Source organism: Telopea speciosissima, chromosome 3 (genome assembly GCF_018873765.1).
Source record: "Telopea speciosissima isolate NSW1024214 ecotype Mountain lineage chromosome 3, Tspe_v1, whole genome shotgun sequence".
In the NCBI taxonomy this organism is placed as follows: domain Eukaryota; kingdom Viridiplantae; phylum Streptophyta; class Magnoliopsida; order Proteales; family Proteaceae; genus Telopea; species Telopea speciosissima.
The window spans coordinates 28942239-28953146 of record NC_057918.1 but is presented as its reverse complement, the minus strand read 5'-3'; the positions used below and the strand labels follow the sequence as shown (position 1 = coordinate 28953146).

Genomic DNA, 10908 nt, shown 5'->3' with positions numbered 1-10908 from the left:
ATACATTGCAATTGTTTAGTTTGAGTGAAAATAATATCAAAAACACAGCTTTTGAAGTTATTTGTTTTTTTATATGACATCATTCCAATCTATGAGAATATTTCATTTGAATAGCTGTGAATCGTTCATATACACTCACATACGTGAAGATTCACCGGACTCGAAACCGACTTGAAACCTTTCGCGGTATAATCAGATAAGTATCATCAAAGCTGTCGGATTCGAAATTCCGTTGGCGATCGCCGACAAACCGGGCTACCGGACACAGCCTCCTTGCGGATAAGGGCTTAACACTTTGAGAAACGTGCTAAGGTCCCCGCTGATCCAACCAACTGTCGACACGTGGAGAAATCCATCAATCCCAAAAGAGTTGAAACACACCACGACACCACCCATGAGTCCATGAGTCCATGACCCAACCCGCGGGCCGCACCCCACTATAAAAGGAGACTCGAATTCAGTGGCTTTAAGATCCTTCGGTTTTTGCGAAGCTGCTTCTCTCTTCTCTCTCTCTCTCTCACCTGTAAATATATTTCTGATTGGGGAATTTCTGTATTTGCCGGCTATATCTCTTTTCTCCGGCGGTTTATTCCGATCATCGTCTGAAGATGATACCTTTGTTAATGATTGACTTCGTCTTCCCTGTAAGAAGTGCCACTGTATCAGATATTGCTTCTGAGAAATGTTCGATCCGTACGTGATAATCAACGTTCAAACTCGATCTAAGATCTGCTTTCGGAGGAGGAAGAAAATATACTGTTAACCAACTTTCATACTTGTACTCTGTATTATAACTTGATGATTTTGATGAATTGGTAATCTGTATCACAGGAATCCTTTATTTTCTTTTGTACAGTCGAAGGTTAAGGTCTAGGGTTAGGTTCTGAGCTTTTAGTTTGTTTTGTTTTTTCCCTCTTCTGTATCTGTTTTTTCCTTCTTCCTGGAGATCTCTTCGCTGTTTTGTACTGTTTAGCTTTTCATATGGAATTTTGTCAGAACTGAAAGGAGAAGAAGAGTACGGATCTCCTTTTTTTTATTATTTTTTATATAATTACTGATATCTTCTCTTCCTAATCTAATCTAATCTTCGAAAGTGGCGAAGATGAGTTTGAGCGCTGCCGCCGAAGAAGATTCGACCCCAGAAATACATCTCCCTTCGGACATCGATTGGCAAATGCTGGATAAATCTAAGTTTTTCTTCCTCGGCGCCGCTCTCTTCTCTGGAGTTTCAGCTACCCTTTACCCTGTTGTCGTACTCAAGACTCGGCAACAGGTATCGCAGAAGCAGGTCTCTGGAATGGCCTTCGCTATCTTGCGCCACGAGGGCATCAGAGGCCTCTATAGAGGCTTTGGCACTTCCCTGATGGGAACCGTCCCTGCTCGTGCACTTTACATGACGGCACTCGAGGTCACTAAGAGCAGTGTAGGAACCGCAACAGTCCGCTTGGGTATCCCAGAACCAACGGCCGCTACAATCGCCAACGCCGCCGCTGGGGTAAGTGCTGCTATGGCAGCACAGTTCGTTTGGACACCAATCGATGTTGTCAGCCAACGGCTCATGGTCCAAGGCTGTAGCGGCAATCCCAACAGCCCCAATCTATCCCTTTGTAAATATCGTGGTGGGATCGATGCTTTCAGGAAAATTCTTAACGCTGATGGCTTGCGGGGTCTGTACAGGGGATTTGGTCTGTCTATACTGACTTACGCCCCCTCGAATGCAGTTTGGTGGGCATCGTATTGTATGGCGCAGAGACTTGTTTGGGGTGGATTTGGTTGCCATTTCTGCAAAAGATACGAGGATAGTAAAGACAGTAACAGCAGCAGCAGTAGCAGTGTCAGCCTCCGGCCGGATGCCAAAACAGTGGTGGCAGTTCAGGGAGTGAGTGCGGCTATGGCGGGCGGGGTTTCAGCATTGATTACAATGCCACTGGATACAATCAAGACAAGATTACAAGTTTTGGATGCGAAGGAGAATGGGAATCGACCCCCAACAATTGGACAGACTGTTAGGAATTTAGTTAAAGAAGGTGGATGGACTGCCTGTTACAGAGGTTTAGGCCCTCGTTGGGTTTCTATGTCCATGTCTGCCACCACCATGATCACCACTTATGAGTTTCTCAAACGTCTCTCTGCCAAAAATCAAGACAACTTCACATGTTGAACTACTCTGTGAACACAGAGATGAACTCAAAGTCACAGCAATGGAAAAGAAAAAGTAAAAAAAAAAGGGTGTTCTCTTTTTTGTTCTTTTAAATATATAAATAACTTCTGTTTCCAGTTATTAAAGCTTATTCGTTTTACATTTTGTTGCTGGAACCTTACTTCTGTTGGATAATGTCGTTTTGGTAGGATGCTTAATTATGGGGAGAAGTAATATTTTATTAATTTTCCTGCCAAAAAAAATAGTGATGGTGGACTGGAATCTCTCTCTCTGTAGTCATAGATAATTAATGTAAAGCGGAGAGAAAACCCTCTCTAGTGTGTCAGGGAGTGCAGGGTACATCGAACGGCTGGACCTTTAATGGTGTTTTTTTATATGCTTAAATGTTCCTTACGAAACCAATCGGAGCAAAAACAATGTGCTGCAAATGTATTTGAACTCATCAATGGCGTTTTTATTTTTTTTAATTAAAAAAAAAAAAGAACAAAAGAAAAAGACATTAACAAGACGATGATGAGAAACAGCGGGCTCTTGAATGCTTCAGCTTAGAAAGGTATCATTCTGGGTAGGATATTGTTTCCCTCAAATCTGAAAAAGACATTTCCCTCAAAAAGACATTTGTCAACATCTGACGGTGTCAGGATATTGTTTCCCTCAAATTTATATTTTCTTTTTGTTGTTTTGATCACATTAATCGGGCAGAGAATGATTTGGCACATTGTGTCTTAAAGTGGGCTCTTTCTAGACCCGAGAGTATCTTCTTGGTCCCCTCGTTTCATGGGGAAATTTTGGATATTGTAACCTCTTTTTTGAATCATGGAAATGAACAGATTTTCGCACAAAAAATAAAAGATAAAAACTCACAATGATAAATTGATAGATCCTCCTCTCTTTCTTCTTCACCCAACCCAACGCCCAATTTCCAAGGATATTTCACTTTCATCAGCTTTCACTTTCACCCAAAACTCAATCTTGAAACTACGTAGTTTGAACTCTCGTTCCCCTCTCCCCCAAAAGCTTCCACTCAGGTTCGGTGAAAGTCGAATGCAAACGATTCAGTTTTGTAAATATAAGGTAAATGTTCTCTAGGCCACAGCGCAGGCTACGATCAGGTACATGGACCTGCCACTCAGGAGGGCAACATGGTCATTGCGCCCACCCCCATGTATCTGGGCACAGCATGTGCTGTGGCACAAAGAATAACACCCCGCAAATTTTCCGAATGATGCATTTGTTATGGTAATTTAGAATATGGTGTAAATTGTTGTCACCAAGGTGATGAAGTGAGAAGTTGTAACTTCTTTTGATTGTTTATCTTTATTCCAAAAGTCATATCAGTCCAATTTAAAAAAAATGTTTAAAATAATTTAGGGAGGAAAATTTTATGTCTGGCAGTGTAGCTCCTGCAGCATGTTGTTGGGATAAAATTGAGTTGTTATTTTAATGTAGTTCTCGCACAAGCACCTATCATTATATCATTTTGAAGAGTTATCATTATCCATGTGAAACGACAGGATTTACCCTCATTGAAGAAATGTACTATTCTAAAAGATAATAGAGTTAATAGGGTAAAGGTTGGACAAGTAGGCGCTTTACCCAGCATGAGTCTCTCTCTCTCTCTCTTACCCCCTATGGAAATGGCTCCCCCATCTCACCCTCTTCATTGGGCACAGTCGCTAGCTCCATGAAAGCTAGCGGTGCCCAACCCTCTCCCAAGGTAATATTATAAGTTTTTGTTTTTCACCAACCTTGGTTACAATAAGATTTTCCTTAGAAATGATTTTTCTTCTTCCTTTTTTTTTAATTCACACTTTTAAAGTGTCAAACACTTTTTTATTTTTTAGTATTATACATTTTTTCTTTAGCATAAAATCTTATTATTTCACTATTCAGAAAACATGCAAGACATTGGCAGTTCTTGAGTGACACCGTGGTAAGTCACTTTAAAATTAAGATAAAATTTTTCTCTACCAATAAAATTATCTTTTGACTTAAAAAAACTTTTAGAAATAAAATAAAACATAATCAAAAGAAGGTTAAATGTTCTAAATACATCTGTAAAATGTCATTCACACACTCCCGAGATGAAAAAGTCCCATACGTTTTTTAGATTAAAACAAGTTCCAAGGTTCCAATTTCCAAAAAAGAAATCCAAAAGGAATTTATTTTGTTCTTGATTTTTTTATCTTCTCAATGGAAAAGAAAACAAATCTTCACTTGGGCTTTCAAGGTATCTTCAATTGATGGTCATATATCCCTTGCTCAAAAATTCTCTCTTGTATACTATTAGTTATTCCACTCTTTTGATTGCAAGTGTATTTTAAGTAAGAGAAAATTTTCCTTCACCGCGTTGGAAGATTCATTGCACCATACTAGGGTTCACAAATCCCAATATGGTTTTAGTATTTCCCAAAATACCTTCTCGATACCGTGATGGTAGTTTTTTTTTTTTTTTTGGGGGGGGGGGGGGGGGATAGGTAGTCATGGTGAATGGGCATGGCTTAAGGAAAACTTGATCCTTTTAAGTAATATCACAATCTGTTTGGGGTGAAAGTTTGAAATGTGTTTTCCTCGTAGCTAAGGAGTGTTTGTGTCGAGGTTAGGGATGTAAGGAACATTGGTGTCAACTACACTTTAACATTCATTTGAAGTCCAACCAATTATCTCAGACATTCTCTTCTTAGTCCCTTACTTCCTCGGTTGTAAGTTTTCTTATATTTCTAGGGCGGCAAACTCTGTAGCCGATTCCCTAGCCAAGAAAGCCATGTCTATGCATAATACGATTGTTTAGCCATTAGTCAATTCCTGGTTAAAGGATCTTTGTAATCCCCTAGCCAAGAGTTCTCCTTCTGCTGATCAATAATTGGTTTCTACCAAAAAACAAAATAAACTACACTTTTTTTTTTTTGGGTAAATAAAATAAACTACACTTTAACAAAAACAAAAAACTACACTATCAATTAGTAGAAGCAAGTGTTGTGAGGCATAACAACACTATGAATAATTTATCATTCTTAATATCATAAGCTACCCGGGGCAGGATAGGATAGGAACTTAGGACCTAATAACATTGGATTTAGTATAATTGACATCAACCTCGAACTAATAGAAGTGGAGAAAGAATTTCAACCCATTAAAAATAAAAAAAATCTCCATCCTATTTCAGTACTTTTTATTTTTATTTTTGGAAGATTTTATCAGTGATACTCTTTCATCATGAAAGCATGAAAAATGAGAAATAGAGAATAGATAAGCTTTTGAATTTATGTTTTAATTAATATACGGCTTTTATGAGTACTTAAGATACAAATTTTGTGAGTAATTTGTCAGCCTATTGCTCCCAACAAAAACAACTGTGCTAATACTGAATTATAAAAATAAATATCCGTGGTTAATTAATAGTTCATATCAAATTCAAACCAGTTGGGATTAGCAACAAAATTATTTATTGAAATTGTCAACTATAATATGACTTTCTCCCTATTTAAATGATGTCAATGAGACATATCCATAAAATTAATCAACTCCAAACACTGTCATGGATTATCATCACTTGGGAAAAAAAATAGCAAATAGTATATCAAAACATGTTGCAAACAAGGGCCCAACCAAATGATCAAGCATCATTAGATGAAGAAGCCATTTTCACCCCCAAAAAAACATGAAGAAGCCAAGGAACTTCTTTTTGTTTTTAGGAAACCACAGACAATGGGGCAGTGAAAAACATTAAGGAGATCAAATATCATTATTTTGTTTTTCTATATTTTGATTCAAGATATGAGAATTAATTTTCTTTTTCTATAAATTTATTGTTGTATTAAATATTTAATAAGTTTTAAAATGTCTTATATTTTGGTTTTCTCTCCTACAAGAATTTGGTTTTTTTTAACTTGTGTTTTTTGCTTTTGGACATTTCACTTTTTGTGTGGAATGTTTTGTCTTACATTAGAAGTGGAAGAGAAGGGGTGTAAGCTCCTTAGAGGAGAGACTCTCTCTTCACTCATTTTCTGGGTCATGGCGAGGTTTGGTGTGATGTGGTGTGGTGGCCCAGGTCATATTATATTTTGGGTTCATTGTTAGGCTAGCTTTAGGCTTGAATTATTTTTAGGCTTGTATTCGGGCCTACAAGGCCAGGAGTATATCATACCCATACATATAGAAAGGACATGTTCCTATTAAGAGACATAATGCACATTCCAAACACTCGGGGGAATCTTTTAATCCATTTCATAGGAACCAAGAGTCCCACCAACTCCATGGGTACCTTCAAGGGACACTTATTGGGTTATAATCTTTTAATCAAATCCGTACAAATCAATGGATACACCTATTCCATGGGGTGCCTTGAAGGGATGTATGCACAAATTCTCTCTCTCTCTCTCTCTCTCTAATATTGTTATGCTTCCCATTTACTTAAAAATCACTACAATGTTTTTGTGATTACATTGCATACTTTTGTGGCCTGAGTACTACTCTGTAGTTTTCGAACAGGTTTGTAGTAGCAGAGTGCACTATTACTGTTGGAAGCCAATAAAGATTGTTATATCTTGGAAGCCTACTCACATATACCCAATTGCACCTGTAAGGGACGGTTAAGGTCTTAAGGAGATCGAGTGATCATTAGTACGCCTCAACTTCAATATCTTGGACAACTCGTATTTACTAAGTTTTGAAGTTCTCACTCTCCTAAAAAGATAATTCATATCTCTCTCTCTCTCTCTCTCTCTTAATTCCACCATTATCCAGGTATTTGTTTAAGGAGAAATTTTCCTCCACCGTCGGTAAAAGAAAAAGCACTTCCATCTAGGGGTCATTATTACTCTACCCCTTATTGTATAAAATTGATAATATTTTTCTAACTATTTAATACCTATCCTGAGACACCCAATCCATGGGCAAGAGATCCTTCATTCACTTTATTACCCAAAAAAAAAGATCATTCACCTATATATCTATATTAATATATGGAGGTAAATGGTGTCCACGGTGCAAACTCCATGCAAGGTGTGAGCAGTTGTTTTTTCCTTTTGAATTAAAGTCCAGCTGTAGAGGGCTAATGGGTGTAAGGGGTGCTGGTTGGTTTAGTTATTTCTTTTGTTTTCTTTCAATTATTATGTGAATAACTCTCACGCCACCCCCACCATGGTTTGAGGTATCGGTATCGATCTCCATCCCATATCGGTGGATCGGTTCTAGGGATGTAAACGGATCGAATTCGGTCGGATAGTGGCATTATCATATTCGTATCCAATTATATTCGAACAGATTCGGATAATATCCTATCGGTTTTCGGATGGATTCGGATAATTTCCGGATAGTGATTTTTTTAATACAGATTCTCCTAAATGGATATAAACACGGATTGAATACGAATTTTCGACTATCCATTGACATTTTTACCGTTTTTATGATGAGGGTTAGGGTTGAGACTTGAGAGTTCAGCAACTGCCCTTTCTTATATTTTTCTTAGTCTTTGATTTTCTTATGTTTTTTTACTTTTGATTTTATCTTGTTTTTATTTTAATAGATATGTGATTCCATGTATCACATTGCATAAAACAATATATATAAACCAATAGCAAATCTAGAAAAAGAATAATATTATTTTAATTTATAAATTTATAAAAATAAGATAACAAAATCCGATAAGGTAACTTAAAAGGATAGACAAACTCAGAGATATATTTCAGATTTTTTTTTTTTTGGAGATAGGAGGGGTATCCAACTTTGAGGCCGACTAAATCCCCCCTGGGCTCGTACATGACCCCCGTGCCACGTAAGAACCGGGAGCTTCTGGGCCCTAGTGAGCCTCAGGCGGGTGGCCCCAATAAATTATGCAGCGACGAAGGTTTGATCACGAGACCTTGCTTCCTGAGGCGGAGTCTCATGTCCCCTCCAAGCCAGCTACGCTAACCCCTTGGGGTTATATATTTCAGATATTTTATTACCTTTGGATTGCTAAATAAATCGGATAATAATCGGTCGGATAGGGAGATTATCATAGTCATATCCGATTAGTTTCGGACGGATTCGGGTTCTCCTAAACGGATACGAATGCGGATCGAATACGGATTTTTGAATATCCGTTTACATCCCTAATCGGTACAGATAGGGGTAAAATGGAAAAACATAATTTGTTTGATAAAAAACTAGGAGTGTAAATGAATAGCTGAAATCCGTTTCCGTATCCGTGTCCATATCCGTTTAGCACTATCCGAATCCGTCCGAAAGCTAAACGGATGCGGATACGGACAGGCTATAGCTATCTAAAAAGCTATATTTACATGTAAACGGATAAAATATCCGATCCGTATTCTTGTTCGTATCCATTTAGCACTATCCGAATCCGTCCGATAGCTAATCGGATGCGGATGCGGATATAGCACTATCCGAGCCGAATCCGATCCGTTTACAGCCCTAATAAAAACAGAGCCGATCTAGACCGATTCGATTGATCCATCGGTATCAACAGAGATCGATTACAAAACTGGTTACACCTATCTGTACCGAAACCCTGAACCCCACCCCTACTCCTACTCCCTTTAAAAAAAAACAGGGGAGTTTGTTTATAGGGGCTGGTATGTTATTGGGTCTGGTTTTAGTGTATGCCATGTATGAGGCATGGCTTAAGGTATCTGAAATCGGATTAGGATTGATCTCAGTCGGTATTGATCCTGATCGTCTTGAATCAGTCCAAATCGGATGGAATTGCCATTGTTTTTTTTAATAAACAATGATTTTTATTATTTTTTACCCTTGGATTGTACTAGTGGATTGGTATCGGATCGATCAATATCCAGGATCAGCCCTAGTCAATACCAATTTAATTCAGGTGAATTCAACTGATTCATCCTGAGATTACGAACCATGGTATGAGGGCACACAAGGAACATGAGAGATTGTCTATAAGAGCTAATCGTCATATATAAAACCTTTTATGTATGTAATTTGAAAGAGTTTTATGCTACACATAGCGAAGAGAAAATCTCTTCATCCAAGTCAAAGTTTTTTTTTTTTTTTTTGGGTAAGAATTTGATGCTATGTTTGAACTCTTTGTATAGTGAATGTCCTCATTAACTCCGGTTTGTTTATGAAGGTCTAAAATACATTTTCTCAATACAACCGAAAAGTTAGATCCTATGTGTTGCATCAAGAAATCGTCGAGCGGTCCTGCGAGTGCCGGGTCCTGCAAGTGGACCAAGGGGTCAACAGAGAGAACCGGTGTGGTTCCGGCCTAGGGCTCTCCGATGCCAAAGTTAGATCTCCTGGCGCAAACAGATGAATAGTGATTATTCAGTATGAGTTTAGATGTCCCTGATGGGGTTGTGTACCTTGCCTTTTATAGTAGCGTATGGCGGTGTGGAGAGTCCCAGTTTGATGCCGATTGTTCCGTTGAGTGGATAGAGGCCCTGGGTAACGGGGCTCTATCCTGATTGATCATCTCCCCGCCGGAGGGAGTGTCCTAGTGGTAGCAAGATCCTTGATGGATAGATACCCGTGTGTGGTGATAACGTCCTTGGTGCTTGAATCCATCTGGGTGACGTGACCTCTAAGCGGCGGTCTAGAGTCCTGGTGGTGACATGAGTCTTAGCGATACGATCGGGTCATAGGTGGGTAGCCCCCTCCTCACGTGCCCACGATGCTGTGCCTGGGTGCAGGCCGCGCCTGGGTGAGGCTGCGCCCCGGATGTGTGGCCGCGCCCGAGGGGTGGCCGCACCTGGGTGAGGCCGCGCCCTGATGTGTGGCCGCGCCTGGGTGAGGCCACGCCCGGGTGCTGGGACCCCGGTTCGTTCCCCTTGGCTATGGAGCGGGTCGTCTGTGACATGTGGCGATCGTTGATTGGCCCGATGAATATTGGATGTATCACTATGGATTAAGAAGTTCACTCTTAACCAAGGAAAACTTGGTCCTTGTTTGTATTTTTTTATATTTTATTTTTGAGAAAAGTTCTCTCAAGTCTTAACCACCATAGGACTATGGGATCTTACCCCCCCCCCCCCCCCAAAAAAAATAAAGAAAAAATAAAGAAAAAAAAGAAGTCTCTCTCTCTCTCTCATATGAAATTGATCTCGTTGCCTTCCATTGCATCCCATTGGTGTGCTCCTCTGCCAGTCGTTCAAAGATCCATATCCTTTTATTTGTGTTTAATAAAAATTTCAATGATCAACAACATGACTATGACTAAGTTCACGCAACTGAACCAAGGTTATAGGGCCGGTATTGAGTGGTATTTAAAAACTGATCCAATATTAGGTAGAAGATCGATGTCAGGCCACATGGCCCCTGAACAACCATGAAAGCCAATGAGTGCACCCAAGAGCATTCATCAATAGGGTTAGTTTTTTTTTTTCATTTCAGGGGTAGGCTGGTCATTTTGCATGATACTGTGTCTAATCATAGACTGCACGCAGCCAGATAAGGATCTTTTTCCTCCACTTTTTAATCAATACACTTGAACCGATGTGGTACTTATACTTGGAAGTTGGAACCATAAACCGGACCGGCGCGCTGAATGTAAACTGTACAGAGTAACTGGTAAGGGTTTAAATATTGAGAATTCGAAAGCGCGTGGCTGTCATTGAGTCATGGAGGCCCGTTTCGTTTCCTATTGGGATTTTTGGGAAGCTAAAAACCTACAGGACAAACGACACTGTGTGGATCCTGCTGCCAGAGAAGAACCGTAGATTGTTCTGTGTCTTGTGTCCGGGATGAGATCTGATCTGATTTGTTTGGTGATCTTGGAAAGC

At 39.5% G+C, this 10908-nt stretch overlaps 1 protein-coding gene across 1 annotated transcript; it reads left to right on the top strand.

Moving 5' to 3' along the window:
- The first annotated feature begins 1054 nt into the window (after nt 1–1054).
- LOC122654639 (solute carrier family 25 member 44-like) lies at nt 1055–2204 on the top strand. The gene has a single exon (XM_043848829.1). It carries the CDS (start codon nt 1103–1105, stop codon nt 2159–2161), a length of 1059 nt encoding a protein of 352 aa, XP_043704764.1. The 5' UTR covers nt 1055–1102; the 3' UTR covers nt 2162–2204.
- The last annotated feature ends 8704 nt before the right edge of the window (nt 2205–10908 follow it).